Genomic DNA, 21992 nt, shown 5'->3' with positions numbered 1-21992 from the left:
AAAAGTAAAACTCGTGGGTTGAGATAAAGACAGTTTAATAGGACAGAAAAAGAAGGAAAAAAAAATAAAACAACAATAATAATAATAATAAAAAGATTGGAATACACAAAACAAGTGATGCCCAGTGCAATTGCTCACCACTTGCCAACTGATGCCAAGCTAGTTCCCAAGCAGTGATCTGGCCTTGCCCCAGCCAACTCCCCCCAGTTTATATACTGGGCATGACATCACACGGTCTGGAATACCCCTTTGGCCAGTTTGGGTCAGCTGCCCTGGCTGTGTCCCCTCCCAACTCCTTGTGCCCCTCCAGCCTTCTTGCTGGCTGGGCATGGGAAGCTGAAAAATCCTTGACTTAGTCTAAACACCACTTAGCAACAACTGAAAACATCAGTGTGTTATTAACATACTAAATCCAAAACACAACACTACTAGGAAGAAAATTAACTCTATCCCAGCCAAAACCAGGGCAGAGTTAGATGCCTGCAAAGTGTGTATTGCTGTACGTGAGCACCGCTTTGGCAGCTCTCTGCATGCTGGCACTCCTGCCTTGACAGGATGGTGCTGTCATTTGCTAATAGCAGCATCCAGTCTGTGCCTTACACAACAATCTGTTTACTTTAGCTTTTTTCATGAGAAGACAACAGTAAGTCGCTTGCCTACGAACATCTGTTTGCATGAAGGTCAGCGGGGTGTAGTTTTGAAACAAGGATTGTTCCAGGACCATGTGTTTCATTTGCAGTAATGTTATAGCTGAATACTTCTCAGGAAACCTTACATCCCATTCAGAGTGACTTTCTGCTTAGGCCAACTGTGTCAATGACATCAAGCTTCGCCTTTGACTCTTTCCCACAGTGACTAACACGTTCTTAATGCTAGTATTTGTTTTGACTTGCTGAGTGCCTTCAGTTATTGGAGTTTTCCTGCACCAACAGTGCAAGGACTCTGCTCTAACGTTACACTTAGGAAGGAACAGTTCCCCAGCAGAAATTAGCTGTTTCTCTCCCTTTTATATTGGATTTAAATGCACGCATCCCTCTTGATGTCCTGAGGTCATCAATCACAGAAACATTGGTCTGGAAGAGACCTTGGGAGCCTAGGCACTGGGGGGATATGCCATGGCCGTCGCCAACCTCTCTGTGCCCTCCCCTGGTCCCTTCCTCTCCCTCCCAGCTTCTTAATGATGGGTTGAGAAGCTGGCAGAAAGGACAAGTGGGAATAGAACAGCATCATGGATAGGATGGGTGCTCAGGAGCTCTCCCCTGCCTCCGACAGCCTTCTTGCTGGGGGAGGTCGCTGCATCGCTGTGCTCCTCGGTGAGGAGTGACAGCTCCCGCCAGCCAAAACCATTTGGGAGGTGGCACGGAATCTGCTTCGCTAATTATAAAAGTGTCTGTTGTCGTACTGTGGTGGTGACCTCAGCTCTATGTGCAAATGTACCGCAGATGTGCCGGAATACCAAGTACCGTAAATAAGTAGAATTTTTGAAAGGAATTTGGAGATTTCATAGATTCCTCAAGCTGCTTCTGGCAGAGCGCTTCCTGGAATTGGTAATGAAATCAGTCATTTTGCAACACTCTCCAGTTTAATGCATACAGTCTCGTGGTGGCAGCTTTTAAAAGCTGTTTGTCTCATTAAAGTTCAGTTAACTGATTTCTGAAATTAGAAACTTTTATGATTAATGACTTGTGGTAGTTTGCTTTAGAGAAGATGCCTGCTAATCAGGTTTGGGTTTTTTTCCAAAATCACTTCCGAGACTTGTATTATTGCCTTAGTTATGACACAGTGACAGTGATACTTGGTTCTTCAAGAAAAATAATTGGTAATGATGCAATTCGTGCCTACTAGAACTGTGTCTGAGGAACAATTGAAAAGTACACGGCTGTAATGACAAAACACAAGGAGGAAGATTTTTGGTGAATTTTCCAGCTTTAGCACAGAAACTCTTGTTCATTTAAATGGAGATCTGCCAGGCTAAAAGGCTTAAGATCAGGACTACAAAGAATAGGTCACATTCATCTTGTCTTGCTTTCTTTAACCTTTGCTAGTGCCTCTGAACTGCACTGACATGTAAATAACATAGGCGCTAACCTTTTCATCGTACACGTGCTCACAACTGGAATTGTGAGTCAGAAATAGCAGTTTCTCAAACAATTATTTCCAGATACACACAAGCGAGGATGACAGCGCTGGGGGTGTTATCACTGAAAGGGCACCTGAATCGCAGGTCCCTGTGTTTTCGCAGCACGGATGCTGGAGTGTGGATGCAGGGTTCAGATTGTGGTGACATGTCTGCTCCTCCCCGAGTCCAAGGAGAGTGTGGAAGGGATTAATCCTGGCTTTTACAACATCTCACACCAACTGAGAAATGCTGTGACCGCTTCTGATGAAGCCGGTCCCCGGATGGTCCATGCTTTATGGTTTTCAGCTTTTATTTCCAGTTGAATTCAAAAGCCTTCATCCCGCAACTGGATCCTGATGTGGTTTGGGGGGAAAGTGCGAGAGCAGCTTCCCATGCAGGGTTGCTGTGGCCGCAGCCCATTGCCTGAGGAGCGCTCCCGGCTCCCTCCGAAGTCCTGCGCCTGCCGAAGCCCAGGGGGTCCCTCCTTGGGGCCAACCCCCCCCAAAATGCTTCTCTTGGGTGAGAAGTCATGTTCACCGCTCTCTCGAACCTCAGAAGTAAGCAGCCAAGTCCTGTTTACCAAATAAATTTACCTCTTGTGGGAGACAGTGATTCCTTTGTTAAAAAAATAAGAGACAAAATCGCATCAGAACCTGGATCTCTAAGATTAGTACTTTCTAAGAGGAAAATGTTTTATTTGCTTCCTCTCTAGTCCTTTTGTGTCTTTTTTCGCCTGTTACATATCTCCTGGTTTGTCATGATTCCCTGCTTTGAAGCTAGTTACGGCAGGCTACACCTCTTTGTATATTATAGTGGGATTTCTATGCAATACTTAATTTGGTTATCTTTAAAATGACAGACTTGGCCCGTGCAGTTATACTCCACACCTCTCCTCTCCCTTTGAAAAAGAATCCTACGAGTGTACTAAAGTAAGAAGTGTTTACAGAGTGACTCCACGAGTATAAATAGCTCGCAAGCAAGAGCAGCACCTGCCATCTTTGATATGTCTTGCACTTCCCACAAATCACTCGTGCACGCTGGGTTTGATCACAGCTATTGTTTGTGCTAAGCTTCCTCCTACTCCTGTAATCCTCCTATTTAAATGGATGGGATATTTTGCATATGGTAAGGATTTTAGGGATATAAATCGCAGCCAAGTATTTTGTGGACATGACATGGTGTACATGTGTGTGTTCTGCCAAGGGCAGAGAAATGGAAATGTCGACAAGCACCGCACTTTAAATGGAAAGGATATGGCTGTTTCGAAGCCTCGAGTCACGTACTTTGACTCTTATTGCTTCTTTTAAGGAGTTGCTGTTGCTTTCCAAATATAGCAGCTCTGGGTTCGTATAAGTCTGATAGGATCTGTGGCTTTTGGTGGGCTGGTGGGTGCTGGGCTGTTGCCACGTTAGCCTGGGGTGGTCTCGGGCGCATCAGCCTCCTCGTGTCCTGCTGCCCGACGTGTGCAAGGGATGGCAGCGTGCTTTGTCACCAACTCAGGTGTCCCCGTATCCATTACAGAGAGGGTCAACAGAGTCACGGCTTTGCGTCCCTCGAGGACTGTACCTGAGGCAGTTCAGTCCCGATCACCCCTCTGCTGCCGGCGGTGGCTTTGCAAGAGGGAAGGCTTCTGCCATCAGCTGCCTGCCCGTGCAGCCTCTCTCACAGCACGGTGATGTTTTCTCCTACCACGCTTCCTGCGGGAGGGACTTGAAGCAGAGCATGTCCCTTCGTGTTTCGCATCAGTGGAGGGCATGCCCCATGATTACAATGGGTTGAAACTGGAACAAGCCCTTAATGTCCAGGATTAGACAAGAATGAAGGGGCGAAAAAAAAAAATCGCTTTTTAAATTGAGAGCATCTGACAGCATGAGGCTGTGCAGGGGAGCTATGGGCAGCGACAGCAGCAGCCTGAGAAGCAGTGATGGATTGGGGTGTCCCAGGAGGAGAGTGCCGGCTGCTAACGATGCCGGAGGCCCTGTTACTGATGGCCTCTCAAATGGTGTTACAGGGGTCTGCTGCAGAGACAGTGCTGTAAAAGAGGGGTGCACAGCAGTCAGAAGCGTCAGAGTCAATGCTTTCTATGCAAACCCTTAATAGACAGGACTGTGCGAAGTTCCTTTCCTCGGAGCAGCTCTCCTGCACTCAGGGGGTGACTTGAAGAGCAAAACACTCAGCAGTCAGTAGGGTAGGGGGTGATAAGCAGCTGTATTTAATAAAGCTGTGTGTCCAGAATATCCTGATTGCTCATTACAAACATCTAGTTTAATATTTTCCTTTTTTTCTCAAAGAAAATCCCAGCAGTGCTACCAATTGTATTAGTTGTACAGAATAGGCTCAATAAGACCTCCTGGCCTGGGAACTGGGTGCAATCACTTCTCACAGAATTCTTCTTTCCACTTCATTTCTTTGGTGGAAATTAAGATGTTAGTTTTTCCCATGACAAGCCAGTAACACAAAGCAGAGAGGAGTTATACCTTTCAATTAAGTATTTTTCTCTCTTAAATAAAATCCTCTTTTTTCTGTAAGTTCCTTCTATAACCTCAGGTTTATGGGCATGAATTTTCACTTTCCAAAAAAGCGACTATATTCTCCAACACTGAATAAAACTCCAGATAGTATTGTTCTGGCCTCTGACATTTTCTAAAGATGTTTGCTTTATTTGGCTCTAATACTATTTTCTTGTTTGTTTCTTTTTAGAATATATCAACTACTTCTTTTGTGTATATTTTAATCTCCTTCGGGCTTATGAAACCAATAGATGGCCAAAAAAGAAGATGCCATGGTTTTGCTATGCCTTTTAAAAAAGCTTTAGATGCGTAGTTGTATGTATTCCTGTGCTTTGCAAAACAAAAAAAGCCAGGTTGCTACTTTAGGATCTAGGAAGACTTGAGTTTAACTGTTGACATGATATATTCGGATCATTTGGCATTTGGTTGGCAGCCTGTTCTGAGGAGCATGGATTTTATTGAACACACTGTTTGAGCATACCACTGCTTCTCTATTGTCGTGTTTTCCTTCAGATAGAGCCAAGGTCATTTTTATATGCCGTTGCCTGTAACTGCTGAAAGGAGAGACATATGTAGGGGTTACCTATCCTAGTTAATGTTGTCTGCTGTACCCAATGCGGCTAAGTTTTCCCTCAAGCTAGAAATTGCACGGCACAAGCCTGCTTAAAAACTGCTCATGCTGTGCGGGTTTTCCTGGTCTTTCAATGTTCAATGAGACCCTGAAACCCTCCCCTTTTTGCAGGACAATATTCTGGCCGACCAAGGCTTTTCTTCCAGTTTCTGCAAGGCGTTAGGGAGGATCTGGACAGTACCTCCAGCTGAAAATGTGCTTGATTATTTGCGGTGGTGTGATTAGGCTGATGAGTCTAAGGCGAGGAGAGGGGCTGCGGCACGCGGAGAAGTCAGCTGGTGGGGCACCGCTCCCCGCGGGGGCACTCGCAGGGAAGGTAATGCCGGTTGCTATTTAAATCTGCAGCAGATGTGTCGATATGCCTGTGACGTTCCTCAAGATGGCTCGGGGAGCCTGAAGTTTATAAACGATGATTCTTCTGACTCCTGCTAATTTTAGCCTTGGGGTGTTTACAAACAGAGCAGCATTTGTCTCTGCTCCTGATCCAGGAGGATTTCAGTCCCATCCCTGCTGGCATATTCCCTAGAGAAAAAAATAAAAAGGGATACAAAATAGGGATAGCTATTAAAAGATGCCGAGGGAGCATTCAGATTGGAGGCACAGGAAGCCAAATCTTGTGGCTATAAATAATATATTTGCAGATATCATAGTGTCACCAGAAAGTAGGAAGGATATACACCTAGGAATAATTTTGGAGGAGAGAAATGGGGAACAGGGAGCTGACCTGAAAGCACCACTTCTTAGTGGTGCTCCAAGGCGGTAGCTAGCAATGGCTCAGGAAAAGGCCAAAGCAGAATTGCATGACAAGAAATAACCAAGTTGTAGCTGCATTTGACAGCTGTCACCAGCACCGAGCCCTGGTGCAGTCCTGCCTCAACCAAAATGCCAAGTGTTGGTGCATACCAGTTCCTGCATACAGCATTCCTGATCTGAACGCACCGTTTAGCTACTGCTTTGAAATGAAGCAAGAGCAAAAAGTAAAAAAAAATTCAGTTATGTCAACACAGTTCATATGGAGCTTTAGAAAGAGATTTTAAATACACACAAACCAGTTAAAATTCTTTCCCTTTCAGATCCATGACCTCCAAACACAGTTCTTTGAACAGGGAATATCTGCCAAAGTGTTTGTGGTTTTCTACAAAGGATGAGCAGGCAGAATCCTCCTGGGTTGGCAAGGCAAGGACGGGCACTCAGTGCCAGTTTGAAGGAGAAAGGCTGTAACTACATGCTCTGCCTTGAACAAATCCAAATCCCCCAACTTACCTGAAGTCTGCTTTGTAAAAAAAAAAGTCCCCAGGTCATGCGATATTTGACTTTCAGAGCTAAAGCTTTGCTTCTCCTCAAAGACCAAGCTAGCTACTAGACCAACTGTCACAGCCAGCCACCTTGTGCAATTAGAATTTAATGGGTCATGAGGACTCAGGCAAATCTATAAAAACAAAAAGGAAAAGTCTTTCTCTTCTTTTTGCTTGTGCTCACCCGTGGCACTGTGCAAGTCATTCAGATCAAAACTTGGTTGACACATGAGAAATATCACCTGCCATCCGATTAAAACATGTGAGAGCTTTATCAGGTAGCTACAAGTTCAGCTCAGCTGGAAATGAACGGGAAGCCTCGGAGCCGCATGGCATGGCCATAGTGCTGTGACCAGAGGAAACGGGAGAAATGGTGTGTAAGTGCTTAGTGTAATATAGGTGAGCTTCATCTTCTGATCCTGGATGAGCGCTGAACCTAGCTTATGTCTTAGTGAAGGAAATGCTGGAAAAATTCCATCGGATGCAGCTTAAAATTGCTGCAAGGTAAGAGAACTGAGGCATCTGGGATGAACTTCACAGAGCTTTAAAGGGGAAGACAATTTCATGCAGGAAAGGACTAGAAAGTAGTAGAAGGGTAATAGGTTCATGACAGAGGAAAGCAACTTATTTTGTGGCTGTACAATTCTAGCACTGCTTGGTGCATAAGAGCATGTTCAAATCGACAGAAAATATCTTGCCTTGCACACTGTAGGCTTCTTGCAACACTTAGAACTTTCCTTTAAGATGAGTTTCCTGAAATAATTTAATGTTTTTCCATTTTTCCTTTAAGGATTGACTCTGAACTTTAAGTGTAACTGGTTTTTTAGATTTTTTTGAGTCCAAAAATAGGTCTGAAAAACTAATCATTACATTCCTCTCTCTGTCTCTCAGCCTTGTAAAAATCAAACACTGATTAATTTTTAGCATGCTTAAGGAAAAAGTCAGGCATGAAAAAATGTTATCCTATGATATCATTGCATATGCAAGCCTGCAATAATGTTAGAGGTCTACCTGGCAAGTTTCCTTTCAAATATTGCTCTATGGTTTTTTACTCCTGTTGCTCTATTAGCTTTCTGTGTCTGAAACTCTGGTGTAACTCCAGGGAAGGCTCAGATCAATCACATAATGCTCATCACAGTCCTTGCCTGCCTATTATTGAGGTGGCCCAAAGTTTTTAATGTCAGGTCTCCCACTGCACTGGGACTTCATGTCCATCTGAGTTTACCGCTGGATTTCAGGCCCAGATTTGGTATCGTATACATTTTGCCTCGCCAGCCTCTTCTTCAAATACTGTTTTCTCTCAGTTCCACAAAGGCCAGAGTGAGATCAGCCACCACTTCCAGTCTGCAGCTTGGCGGAGTCGAACTTCAAAGCGCCTCTTCCAGCTCAACTTCAAAACCTTTCAAGTTTTAAGACTTAACCAAGTAGCAGAAAGAGTTGTAAGGGGAAATCCTTAATGCGCAGAGTGATGGGCTCTGTGAAGAAGTGCGTTTTCCTCTTACTTTACACAGTAAAATGTAGTGAGTGATAGCCACAGTTTGGTTTGTGCTTCTTGTTATTATGTTTATGAGGGGTGTGGGACCACCCTCACCCTTTGACTTGTGCTATGAATAGCAGAAGAACCACTCCCGGGTCTTTCATCTTTATGCTCTCTATAACAAACCTTTCACCAGCCTTGGAGAAGGGGCCTTGGGTAAAAATCTGTTTTGACATCAAGGCGCTTGATTTCAGTTAGGATACCAAATGCTTCCCCCTTTTTTTTTCCACTCCACCTGCAAAAGCTCAGTCTGCAGGTGTCTAACAAAAGCTCTCAAGTAACAACTTAGAGTGTATTCCCCACTGCCTCCCCTGGAGAGGAAACAAACCCTGTCATTTTTGCCAGGTCCTAACTTCACCTGCTTCGTGCGTATGTACCCATTCGTGCAAACTTAAGAAGGGCTGGATGAGGTGAGGGTAAAAAGTGCAGCTGCAGCTCTAACTGCTTGGCTGGCATCTTTGGTTTATGGCTGTCCTCGCTGGCTTCTCTCTGGCAGCAGTAAAATGAAGAGACTTCATACAAAGCCTCGCATCTTTTAATTTACCTGTGAAAGCACACATTAGAAATAAGGAATCGGTTCAGGGTCATGAAGCGGAGGTTGGTTGTCTGCTTCTCGAGGGTAGCACACAGGTAGTGCTTCTACGATACGCCTTAAACCATGCAGTGCTTCAGCCTCTGCTGCCAGTGCTGCCTTTACAGAGAAGTGCTAGAAAGCACTCAGGGCCCCTTTATTTCATTCTCCCTTTGTGACATTGCCACCTCATATACCTGCAAACCCGTGTCCTTCATGGTTCCAATGTTACCCAGTTTTAGTGTGCTGGTGATAAACTGTTATTGGCTATATAGAGGCTCTGGTGTCAAATAGATGCTGCTGATGCAAAGGAGATGAGATTTCTTAAACAGTTGCATTTCACTAAACTTGAGGAGAGGGGCAACCTCAGAAAAAGGCAGGCTGCCAAGAAATCATCTACTAGAGGTAGTCCAGGTAGGATTTTGGCACAGAACACTTCTCTTACAGGTCTACTCAGACTTTCCAGGCTTAATAAAAATTTGTGTAAACATTTCTGCTAAATGAAGATTTCGAGTGGTAATTCATAGATTGTGTTAAATACTGACAGTGATTCCCATAAATATATTGCATTTGCCATGTGTTATTTGTGTAACCACTAGCATTCCCCAAACACATTTTGCCAAAATTCACTTATTTCAGAACTTCATGGTATATTTCAGGATGATTTAGTTTCAGTAAATCCAGGACTTAAAACCAAGGTCTTCTGTGAGCCTTTAAAAGATTTGTTAGCTGGCAACAAAGCTCTGAGATTGCATGTGAGATAGTCTTTGTACATTAAACCACTACTTTGTAGGCTTTTCTAGAGCTGTAAGAAGAATTTACTTTTTTTTTTTTTACTTAGATACCAAAACTAATACCATAGTCTGTTACAGAAATGTGTACCTTTGTAAACTGTGATCAATCTAGCTTAGCAAATGTACTGAAATGCAGAGAGAAAAGACCTTCAAGACTGGTCTATTTTAGACTTTCAATAGTCTGGAAGACTTTGATCTCCAGTGCTAAAGGCCTCACATCGGTGTGGTGCTCGATCCAGCAGCCTTGATCAGGATTTGCTTTGCAGTTTGCAGAGCTTGATCAGCCAGAGGGATCATTGCATAGCAATGTGAGATGCTCCATTTCCCAGGTGCTGAGCACATTCTCCAGCCTAGAGAAGCAATCCAAAGTGCCAGGGTTGCAGCACAGAATGCTTGATGTCCATTAATTTTAATTGACATGATTCATAATAAATAGGTGAGAGATTCACTACATGTATTGGGTTTGCGTGGCAAGTTTTTGGTAGTGGGGGGGCTGCAGGAGGGGCTTCTGTGAGAAGCTGCTAGAAGCTTCCCCTGTGTCCGACAGAGCCAATGCCAGCCGGCTCCGAGTCAGACCCGCCACTAGCCAAGGCCAAGCCCATCAGCAACAGCGGTAGTGCCTCTGGGTTATCAGATTTAAGAAGTTGAAAAAAACTGCAGCCAAAGAGAGGAGTGAGAATACGAGAGAGAAACAGCTCTGTGGACACTAAGGTCAGTGGAGAAGAAAGAGGAGGGGATGCTCCAGGCACCGGAGCAGAGATTCCCCTGCAGCCTGTGGTGATGAAGACCACGGTGAGGCAGGCTGTCCCCCTGCAGCCCAGGGAGGTTCATGGTGGAGTAGATCTCCATCTGCAGCCCGGGGAGGACCCCACGCCGGAGCAGGGGGATGCCTGAAGGAGGCTGTGACCCCGTGGGAAGCCCATGGCGGAGCAGGCTCCTGGCAGGACCTGTGGCCCCGTGGAGAGAGGACCCCACGCTGGAGCAGGTTTGCTGGCAGGACTTGTGACCCCGCGGGGGGACCCACGCTGGAGCAGTCTGTGCCTGAAGGACTGCAGCCTGTGGAAGGGACTCATGCTGGAGCAGTTCGTGAAGAACTGCAGCCCGTGGGAAGGACCCACGTTGGAGAAGTTTGTGTAGGACTGACTCCCATGGGAGGGACCCCATGCTGGAGCAGAGGAAGAGTGAGGAGTCCTCCTCCTGAAGAGGAAGGAGCAGCAGAGATAACGTATGAAGAACTGACTGCAACGCCCATTCCCCATCCCCCTGTGCCGCTGGAGGGGAGGAGGGAGAGAAAATTGGGAGTAAAGTTAAGCCTGGGAAGAAGGGAGGGGTGGGGGGAAGGGGTTTTTAACACTTAGTTTTTATTTCTCACTATCCTACTCTGATTTGACTGGTAATAAATTATTTTTTTTTTCCCAAATTGAGTCTGGTTTCCCCGTGATGGTAATTGGTGAGTGATCTCTCCCTGTCCTTATTTCGACCCATGAGCCTCTTGTTCTATTTTCTGTCCCCTGTCCAGCTAAGGAGGGGAGTGATAGAGTGGGTTTGGTGGGCACCTGGCGTCCAGCCAGGGTGAACCCACCACACCATGTGAGCATGATCATTATCCTTTACCATTAGTGTCTGCTTAGTGCTTCTCTGTTGATCAGACTGAATTATTTAGAGAAATTAAACTGCAATCTCCATACTTTCCATTAGCTGGAACTCTATTTGCATATAGCACTTGGGTTTTGGCAATCAAAAAGAGGAAGATTCTGCACAGCAAGCTGTCTGCCAAAAAAAGATCCTCTGTGTAGCGCTTCAGACTGCGTAGGAATAGGAATGGTAAAAATAAGATGGGGACCAAATTAAACATCCATTAGAACAAGGATGTGCCTGCTAGAGAATAGGCTGTGCTTTGGGCCTCTATTTAGTATTTACGTCATCTGTAAGTCTTTGTGGTTTTTGTTAAAACACACAACTGGTAGTAAAGAAATTTGCCTTAGCACTCCAATTAAAACAGTGGCAGGCCAGGCAATAAGGAGATGTGTGATGGATTTATTTGGACTCATTTTATAGGCATCATTATAAAACAGTGGAACAAAACTATAGACATGCCCATTTAATCATTTACTTATTTTATCATAATGCAATAGATACCTCTAGATGCCAGTATGAATATAAAAAGATAATTTGAAATGAGGAATAAGTACTTGTATTAGTGAGACTTCATCGTGTCTGGAATCTTAAATTTAAAGCCTAATCCTGCTCCACCTGAATGTAGGGAGAGTTTTACTTCAGATTTAACTGGGAACATACCAGGAACCATCATGACAAAGCTAATTTAAACTTGCTGGACTGCTTTAAAGGCATAATGTAAAATTCCCACTATATAAAAGAGCAGAATCTGGACATTTTACAAACCACTGCCTGCAGAAAAGAGAAAATTTCAACTTGAGAATAAGCTGAAGAACCAAGGAAAAAGTACACTGAGGAGCAATGCCGCTACCATTTCTATGTGAGTTCCAGAATTCCTCAGGGGATATATGCCTCTCCAGATATTTTACGAGGGTAGGAAAAGCATGTTCGTGACTTGAGTATGTGTTTTATGGGCAAACCATACAGCTATTGGACATTAAGCAGCAATAGTTACATTGTATAAAGGCACTTACAGTTTACAGTTTCAGATTGTAAACGATACCCGACTTAGCCAAGCCTGTGCCAAGCCAGAACCTTCTGGGAGATGTTTCTGGGGGAATAAATACCCTCAGCAGATTCACAGCTCTGTGCAGCACGTCAGCTCTGCCGTGTTTCCAGAGCGCGACCCTGAGCTGCAAGTACTCGGAGAGCCCAAATATGACCTGCTGCGTGTGTCTCTCTGCTGCAAAAGCCTCATGTTTCACTTCACACTTGGAGCTTGTGAGACCTCGCTGTGCTTGGGGCAAGCGGGTTTGTCCCTCTGGGCAGGAGAGTTCAGCAACCATAAAAGGGTGTAGATGATGCTTCAACTGTTCCTGCTGTCTTGCTGGCTTGTTACCACTCAGTTTAGATGACTCCATCACAGTCTTGGGAGGAGCATGAGAGGTGTGTAATTAGAGCAATTTACTATAGTTGACTTTAAATTTTGCTCCCCCCACCAAAGAGAGGCTTGCATTTAGCCACTCAGGCGAACAGGGAACACCTAAACAGCATTTGTACAGGACACATCAGATTTCTTTGTATTAAACTTCACTAAATCTTCCTCTGGGTATCTGCTTTATCTGGAGGTGCAGAAATTGTTTCTAATTCAGATGCTCAGAAAATGCTGTCAGTGAGAGGTATAAGCTCGGTGTCGGGGCCACATATAGGTACGTTTCTGCATAAGCCTGGCTGCGGTATGTAGCTTGTTGCGTATCAGTTCTGTCACCACAGCATCCAAGTGCTTCTCAGCTTCCATTGCTATAGCTGTAAAGCAATGAGGTGACGCTTTTCCCTACTACAGCTGGGAAAGTGAGGTACAGAGATACTAAGGCTCAGATCCATGTTTAAATATTTGTGAGTTAGTTAACAAAATTCTGTTGTGAAGCCAGACCTTACATGATTTACCCCAAATCCAGAGATGCTCACATCAAAGCAAGGAACTAATGAGGGAATCTGACATAAGTCAGTGCCCCAAACACCCTCCCCAACAGAATATTTGAGCCATCAAGTTAGCTTTAAAAGTAAAGGCTGTGCAAGCTGTACCCAGACTGCAATAAGCCTTCATGCAAATCCCCTTATATTTTGCATGCGTAACACCATATTTTATTACTGTTTTAACTGACACTTCTAAGCCTTGCAAACTAGTAAGGGGAAAAACTAACTCATTTCAAAACAGCAGGGTAAGCGCTCTCTGCCCACCAGTAGGTACAGTTCCGCTGCAACACGCTGAGCTGCTGCCTCCTTCCAATGTTTGGTTTGAGTGTAGAGGCCTCATTTGGCCAATGTAATAACTGCTCCTGTAAAATTTAACAGATCTCCTGGCAAAGGTGAGAATGGCTCACGTAAGGCAAGTTCACTGTCAATATTAAGCACAGCGTTTATCAGCGATCAGCGGCCTCTGGTGCTGCAAAGACCTCGGACCAGAAGTGGGAATTGTTTGTAATTCTCATCAAAGTCACTACAAGTGCCTTTGAAAATCAGGGTCTAGGTGAGTTGTGTTGGACAGCTGAAATCTCCTTGCTAGGGCTCACCGGCTACTTCTGACAACACTGGCTCAGCTGAACTGCAGAATCTCTCCTTCCCCACTCCTCCACTTCCAGCTCTCTGCTTTCAGTGGTCCAAGTTCAACTGGAGAGAAACAGCCAAGAGAAAGCCTGAGTTTTTGATCTTCCTGGCAGGTCTCTGAAGGGTAAAAAAAAAAAAAAACAAACAGAAAAGGCTCAAGTAAAACAGCCTTATATTGAGAGGACCCTAAGTCCACTATCATCAGAGGGCTTACTGAATCTCCGTGAACAAAGCTGACCCTGCCAGGACAATTCCTTGGTTCTAGAAACAGAGCAGAGGTTGCTCATGGTGCAGATAGATAGATGGAGGTCTGGAGGAGCGCTGCTCGAGGACTTGGGGTTCAGTTTTATGCTTTGTGCATTTCTTAAGGGAAAGTCATTTAAGAAGTGCAAGCATAAAGGTCTTCCAAGTGGCAGCTTTGACCCCGGTTCTTCAGACTCAGCTTAAACAGCCCTGATTTTCCCAATCACACCTGATCTCCTGCCACCTGTGTGAGGTGGGAATGGGACTTTACCCCGCGCTGGGGGCCAGCTGTGGCTCCTTACCCTGTTTAACCAGGTGATGTTCTGCCTCCTGGCAGCCCGGCCATCTTTTGCTTGGGGCAGGAGCAAGGCTGGGACCCCGGTGACCACGGTAAGCCGATCTGCCTTCAGCTGTCCCCGGCGCTGGGCTGGAGCAAAGGGAGGGTGAAGGGGGAGGAATTCGGCTCCGCTAAAAATAGCCACCGCGCAGCCCCGGCGGCTGCTGCCTCTCCCGGAGACCCCCAGTACCCGGTGCGGGGACTACACTTGCAGACTGGGGCGGGAGGGGGGGGGGTCAGGAAAAGTGGAAGAGTGCCCAGAGGCCACGGGGAGGGCCGTGCCCTGAGCATATTGCCTTCCCCTGGGGGTTGCCCAGCCCTGCCTTGTTCCCTGCTGGTCTTGGAGAAGCCCATCATATATCCCCCCCCCCCCAAAAAAAAAAAAAAACAGGCCACCTGGGGGGTGGGGGAGCCTGGCTGCCTCACCGAGGGGCTCCCCCAGGCACTTGGCGGCTCGCCCTTCCCAGCACCTTATTTTGGGCGCTACCGAGCAGGGCCAGGCTCTAAGGGGCGCCGGCTGCAGCGGGTTTCCCCCGTCCGCCCGCGGGGGGCAGCGGGTGGGTGGCCGCGAAGTTTTTTCCCCCCGAGGAGGACGGGGAGAAGGGGGGGGGGGAAGAGGTTTTGTCGTACAGGTGAGAGGAGGTTCTGTTGCTCTTGGGGGGGTCCCTTCCTTCTCCCTGAGGGAGAATGGGGGGGGGAGGACAGGCAGGGAGAGGGGTGAGTCCCGTCCCACGCTCCGGGGCAGAGCTGGCCGGGAGAGGAACGGCGCAGGCTGTGCGTGTCCCCCGGTTAAAGGGAGCCCGATGCCCCCCTTGTCGCCCCCCCCCGGTGTCCCCCGGCTCTTCGCACTCCCGCGACAGCAGCAACAGGCTGCCGGGCTCGGGACCGGGCGATACCGGGGGCTACAGCTCCGGGACCTGAGCGTCCCTTTTGTGGGATGGGGGGGGGGGGGGCGTAGGAGCGGCTCCCCAAATGGAGGGCAGGCCCGGGGCTGTGCCACCCCCAGCCCGGGCGCTTGGGCACCGTCCCGGGGCTGGAGGGCGGCAGGGATGCGCCTTGCCCTCCTCGGTACCGCTTTGTGGGAGCCAGGGCTGGGTGATGGGGATGCTCCGGCCCGGGGGGGGGGGGCTGGAGGGGGCAGCTCTGGCTCCAGCCCTCCTTGCTGCCGGCGAGCGTAAACCTGCCGCCTCTTCTGCAGTGCCGGGGACTCGCGTCCTCCTCCTCCTCCCATCCGCGGCTGCAGCTCTGCTGCTCCATCCCATTATTATTAGGGGAGGATGCGAAAAGAAGAAAAAAAACCCAACCCCAAACCCAACACACCCAAGCAAACAACCAAAGCGCTTCCCCCCCCGCAACTCACAGTACCCCTCCCCCCGGTCGGTGGGACTTCCAGGACCGGCTGCGCTTCCCTGGCCCTGGGGAGGGGAGGAAGAGCCGGGAAGGCGGGAGGAAGGAGGGAGGGAGGGGGCCGGGACCAGGCAGACACAGGGAAAATCGCTTTTGTCTCCGGCACGGCGAGCGGCGCAGGGGCTCGGTGCTGCGGCTGCCGGAGCCCCCCGCTCACCGCCCCGCTCCGCTCCCGCAGGCACCGCGGCGGCGGCTCCGAGGCACCGCGGCGGGGAGCGGGCAGCTCGCCGGCTCCGGATTTTTTTTTTTTCTCTCTCATCCTTCCTCCCCTCCCCTCTCCCCTTCTGTTGGTGTTATTCCTGCCTTTTCGGCGTAGAGGATCTCCCCCCACACGCACGCAGGCTGTCCCCCGCCCGAGGTTTCTTTGGGTCCAGCCGGAATCCGCGAAGCTCCCGGGGATTTTCCCACCCAAGCTGGGGTCTATGAGCGGGAAGGTGATCAAGCCCAAAGAAGAGAAAGATGCTTCCAAGGGTAAGGCAGGCGCAGCCGCTCCGATAAAACAGCACGGTCCCCGGCCCGACCGCGGACAGCCCGACCTTACCGGGCTGGGAGGAGCGGGGTGAGGGGGGGGGGGGGACACGACACACACACCGCTCCCGTGAAAGTCCGTAGCTCGGGGGACCCCGGGCACGGGTGGGGGAATCGGTACCCGGCGTGCTGCACCGTGCACCCCGCCACGGGGAGGGGGGGAGCGGCTCAATGCGGCACCGGTGAAAGTAAGTGGCCCCCCCCCTCCGGCCGCTCTACCGGGGGAGCCGGCTCCCCCACCGCCGCCGGCCGGGCGGGTGCTCGGCGCTGCAGGCGGCCCCGGCCCTGGCCCAGGCGTGCCGGAGCGGGGAGCCATCGCCATGGAGACGCGGAGCCGGGGCACCGCCGGTGCCGAGGGGGGGGGGAAGAAAGGTTGCATGCAGACCCCCCGGCTGGGGCTGGCCACGGTGTGGGAGGGGGAAGAGGGGGGTGCCCCGCTCCGGGGGGGGTGCATGCCTTGGGGGGGGGGGGTACACGGTGCCCCGCTGCGGGGGTGCATGCAGGGTGTTCCTTCCCCTCTGGGGGTGCATGCCTGGGGGGGGGTGTGCATGCACAGGTGGTTTTGCCCCCCCTTTCCGACGGGCTCCGCATCCCCCCCGCGCAGCTCGCTCTGCGGTGTTACCTCCACTCGGGGTTGTAGGAGTTACACACGATAAGTAGCTGGTGTGTGTGTGCGCGCTGGGTATCTCTCCAGTAAGTAGTTTTTTCTGTGTATTTGTAGAGAAATCCGTGTATCTTCTCAGACGTACGTCTGCGTGGTAGGCTGGTGCTGGTGGGATAGCCAGGTGAAGGGTGCGCTCTTGGCCTCCCTGAAAGAGGAAAAAACCTGCTCCTTATTTACTAGTTTTATGAAACATAGTGGGCACTTTCCTGTCATCTACTTTTTTAGCAGCTTGAGAGGCCCAATCAAAACAATTAATCCTTTCTGTTCTTTTTAAAAACTTTTTGGTTTCTTGATTTTGAAAGTTTGTGTTTAATGCTAGATTTTTCAGACCTTTTTTGTTTTGGGTTTCCTATGTTCTTTTTCCCCCTAACTTCATCTTTCCAGTTCTAACTATGTTATATCTTATGTTCCAAACCTTAGTGTTTTCGTCAGATTTTTTGAAATTTATTTTTCACAACAACACAATAAAGTTCAATATTCATTGCAAAACCTTACATTTCCTAAAGAAATATTTTTTTGTCTTTACATTATTTTCTTTGATGTTGAGTATTTATAGTGGCCTTATTCACTAAAATGCTCTTTTAAATAATTTATTAAGCAATGCAGAACAAAAGATTCCTGCCTTTCTGAGGAATTATTTTGCATGATTTAGAACTGTGGAATAATCCTACACAAAAAGAATTTGCCATACTTGTGCTATACTTGCTTGAAAGCTTGTTTTTTTTAAAATCAAACTTACATATTCCATTTTGTGCTATGATTACAAGTTTCAATGACATACTACCTTTATGTTTGAAATTGCCTGTGTATAGGTTTTCGGACATATGTGTATTTCAAAACACTGGGGCAAAGGCATTTGTATCTGCTGTTAATGAGTCAGTAATGACTTAGACGTGCAAGGCTTTGATTCCTGTGGTGATAGTGTACCAGAAGGTGTATATACTGAGAATCCCAAGAAAAACAGTTGATGCTGATATTCTGCTTCCAGGAGATGCTGGTACACTCTTCGAGCTCGTATAAAAACTTTCTCCGTTATCACAAAGTGAAGAGGCAGTTTTAGATACAGCAGGAGGAGCTGGTACATGTATGAGGTGGTTTGGTACTGCTGTAGAGCAGTGAGTGATGGTTACGGTCTGTGAAATATGCTTTTAAAAAGGGCCCAGGCAGAGTGGTAAGGAGGTAGTATTTACCAGTTAATGTATAGGCTGTATGGCCTTCTTTAGCCTTTTGTGTTGTAGACTAAAATAGGAAGTGTTTTTTCCTCTGAACCACCTGAATTTTCTTTTGGTGATTGCAAGTATTATTGCTCTTAATGGGAATATTTAATTTGGATCTAGCCATAGTAGAAACAGGTTGTGGTTGGTTGTTGGTGGGGTTTTTTTTCATACACAATGAAACAGTAATTTGTCTGGAAAGGATGGGATACAATTTCCTGCATATTTCTGCAGCTATACTGGCACTGGGTATACTTCAGTCCCGACAGAAGCCTGTATGTTTTTGAGTTAGTTAACCACCACTCTTCCAAAGAACAATGTAATCAGGTTTCATATGAGAGTAGCTCATTATGGTGATATGCTCATGTAGCCCACATCCTGTAAGATATATGATGTAATTTTAATACCTGCTGTAAATGCAGGTGTCCCAGGGCTATATTTGCATAATAAATGTGGCGTACTTTGTTAGTGAGAATAGTGTCAGCCCTTCTTACTCCTGAAGGTTTTTTACACATTACAGGGTTGTGCATGAGATGAGACTTTGCTGTCATTCTCTACGGAATTTGGAAAGGGCTGTATTCAGCCCTAATGTAAGGAGCTGCTTAGTGTAAGCTGTTGAATGGCACTTTCTACAACCAGCTTTTGGGGTGGGTCTTTGTAGAAAAGCCTGATTTATACAGAACCTTGAAAGGCCATGGATTTTGGTAGGAATCGACACAATCCAGTACAAGTACTGTCTTGCAATGGGTATTTTCAGTAAAATTACCCTCTCTTGTAAAGCCTGTGGTGGTGTCAGTGGAGTTGCGCAGGTGTAACAGAAGTACCAAAATCTATTTTTAAAGAAATAGGGTTTTTTTACATCTTTCCTTAAGCCAAAGAGGAAAGTAACCGCTTGCTTCAGAGTTTGTTGGCCCCACTTGTAAGTCCTGCCTAGAAAATCCAGTGATGACTGTTTTGCTCAAAATCTGGCTGCTTTTAAAACTGGCTGTGGATGTTTAAGAATTAACTATCCTAATCTAAATAAAGATTATGGATTAACATAATGTGCACCCTTACTTTCTGCAAAACGGTGCATTAACTGTGAATGTCTATGTGTAAGATTATGGCATTGATTTTTTTTTAATTATTATTTTTTATTTAACTGTGTGAGTTAACTCTTGGAGAGCTGCAGGATATCGTAAGCCCATGTAGCCTCCAAGCTGTCTCACAAAGGTAGATTGGCAGTGCTGCTGCTCCAGCGTGGGGGCTGTGTTTGGTAGCAAGTGGCTCGTTTCAGAGAGCAGCCTTGTCCCAGCTGTGTTGGTGGTTTCAAGCATGGGGCAGGTTCCCGTGTCTCTTTTCACTTGGCACTCTCTGTGGTTAGCAGGAGTACGAGGACCTGGGTAACAACAGTTCAGCATCCTGCAGTGGTAGTCTGATGGCTGATAACAGCTCTTCTTCAATGGCAGTTAGTTATGTGCTCAGGAAATACTCCTAGGTAAATTCCCACGGGCAGCAGTGGAATTCCCGGTCTGGTTCTTTTCCTGCCACATAGCTGGTGTGTGGCAGCTTTTGCTTTGCACTTTGAGAACAGTATATCCAGTGTCCCCAGCGAGCCTGGGGGCTGTATCAACACAACCTATTTTGAATGAAATATTCGTTAACGTTTTATTTGGGGCAGTAGGAGAATATAGGGCATTAGAAAGTGAGCTGAGACCTGCTGAAATCCTTGTACTTTGGATCTGGGCCTTAAAGAGCTCGTGCTGTCTGGTATTACAGCCAGATTCTTTCCAGAGGCTGCTTTGCAGTTTGTGTGGCTCCTCCAAGGGAAGTTGAGATACAGAGTAGAGAATCTGAAACTAAATCCGAGCAATGGATTCATCTGCATTTGTTTTTCTTTTTTACCAATTGGATTATGTACTGTTGCCTTCCCTATCGAGGCAGATGCAGGGGGGGGTCTTTTCCTGTCTCTGTGCTCTCACTGCAAGAAACTTTGATAACTTTGCCCAGAAGTCTGATAACCTCAGCCGTAAGCAGCGAGAAAATGCAGAGTATATTTTCTTCTCCAGAAAGCAAAATAGGAGGAGTATTTTCGAAGCTGATAGCTTCTAATCTGAGAAGAACCTATTGAAATAGTGACAGTAAAGGTGAAGACTTTGGAACTAGTCTAATTTAGTGACAGCAGAAAACAAAGCACTTAAAGAAAGCACTTGGCAGGAAAAAGAGAATTCAGAATTTTGAGGTATCTATTACTGCTTTTCCTGGCTTTATGAGAATATAGTATAATGCAGCTTATGATTGAAAGGTCTGTAGAAAAGCTGACAAAAATAAAGAAGCTGATCTCAACAGTTATATTTCTATAGTACTGAATCATGAGAAAGTAACTTACTTCAGGGACTGAAGAAGAGCAGCACAGAGGCAACGTGTAAGCTGACCATGTCTTGGTCTGAGTCCACTGAATCAAAATTAGCAGCAAGTGCAGACCCGTGTGAGAAGGGGGAAGGGAGCGCGGTGCTAGCACCTTATCTGCTGCTTGGCTAGCTCAGGTGGGAGGCAGGGCATTTCTTTGTCTTTTTATCAGAAGTTCGGGTGCCAATTCTTTTGCATCGCAGACAAAAAGTCCCACTAAACTTTACCAGCAGCCGCAGTTTGACATATGAACTTGAGTCTCTGTTCAGGCAGATGTTTGCCAGCAGTAGATTGGGTCTTATTGTGGTCAATTGGTGCTATTGACTTACGCATCAGAACTTGCATTTATGTCATAAACGTTTAATGACTCTAAAGAATGAGTAGTTAAACTCAATGCTTTTATTTTGTTCACTTCACGCTAGAAATCTCTGTGCCTCCTGTCTGAGATTTGAGATTGCAGATCCACTTTGAATAGATGCCTGCATCGCCCACTGGAAAGCGACAGCCAAAATCTGAGGCACGACCCACCCCATCTTGGATATTAATGCGGCAGGTTACAATAGATAGTCAGCTCTTGGCTGAGGTCCTGATCCATTCAAAATTCCCATTGACACCAGTGGGAGTTCTCTGTGTCTGCCTGTGGCATTGCCTCTGATTAGTGGGTGGTTGTTAATGTGCCCATGCTTGGAATATTTACAGTAACTACCTCCTGTTATGACTCATTATCTGTGACTGGTTTTGGTTCCACAAACTACAGTAACCCTTTATAAAAGATAGATTTATAAAAGAAACATCCTTCCCTCTAAATCCCAAGACGGTGGTCCCTGGCATCTGTCAGTAAAACACCAGCAATTAAAAAATGGAAGTGGCCTTTGAGATCAAGATGCTAGCACATTCATGCCGGTGCTCTGTAATGGTTTTCAGCGTTAGCTGAAGAAATACACACTAAGGCAGTATTTTCAGGGACAGGCTCCAAACTCTGGGGTTTGTGATAGTGTCCGTTCTCGTAAGGCTGCTGTCCATGACAAAGAACTTGTGTTGTATGGAAAGTAGTAAAACATAGTAATCTTTTTTGCTTCTAGAGGAAGACTTAATAATAGTTGCTTCTTGGCAGATGCTAAGTCTCATCTTCAGAGGAAAAACTCCCAGGCAGATGAAGCCTGGGGGATGAGTAGCCCCACAGAGCATTGCAGGGGGCCGCAAAGGGGTGAGTGCCAGCATCCATAGCAGATGCATAAGAATTTGTATGGCTTGGCCTTCTGGCATCTCTGGTCTGTGGCCACCTGCAATATGCTGGAGACTTGTCATTAGATGTATTTGTGCCATTTACTGTGATTTCCGGCAAGGCACTGGTCTTAGCCCTAGGCTTTGGGAATTTTGTGCTGCAGTGTAGTCTTGGGGCAAATGAATATTAATTTTCTTCCTCTGTTCCTCATTGTGTGTTATTGCTATGGTGTGTTTAGGAAAAGAGATGGCTCTGGAGTTATATGAACCAGTTCCTCAGGAGCAAAGAAGTGGCAAATCCTGTGC

At 46.9% G+C, this 21992-nt stretch overlaps 1 protein-coding gene and 1 long non-coding RNA gene across 5 annotated transcripts in view; one reads left to right on the top strand and one right to left on the bottom strand.

The window, feature by feature from the left end:
- Positions 1-13091: 13091 nt before the first annotated feature.
- Positions 13092-15654, bottom strand: LOC142043134 (uncharacterized). The gene is made up of 3 exons (XR_012653951.1): positions 15622-15654; positions 14227-14351; positions 13092-13744 (listed from the first exon to the last, which is right to left on the bottom strand). It is a non-coding gene; the product is annotated as an uncharacterized LOC142043134 (long non-coding RNA).
- A 106-nt stretch (positions 15655-15760) lies between these two features.
- Positions 15761-21992, top strand: part of FGF13 (fibroblast growth factor 13) — a 268386-nt gene continuing 262154 nt past the window's right edge. For 2 of the 4 annotated variants that reach the window (XM_075053923.1, XM_075053925.1), the window contains exon 1: positions 15762-16139. Coding sequence is in view for 2 of the 4 variants with exons in the window: in XM_075053926.1 (XP_074910027.1) it covers positions 16091-16139 (49 nt within the window). In the remaining 2 variants the exon portion in view is untranslated. Of the gene's footprint in view, positions 16140-21992 lie in introns of all 4 variants that reach the window. The other 2 variants (XM_075053926.1, XM_075053922.1) reach the window with 2 other exon arrangements.

Source organism: Buteo buteo, chromosome 22, assembly GCF_964188355.1.
Source record: "Buteo buteo chromosome 22, bButBut1.hap1.1, whole genome shotgun sequence".
NCBI classification, from domain to species: Eukaryota; Metazoa; Chordata; class Aves; order Accipitriformes; family Accipitridae; genus Buteo; species Buteo buteo.
The sequence above is the reverse complement of the archived record's forward strand: the minus strand, read 5'-3'. Positions and strand labels throughout refer to the sequence as shown.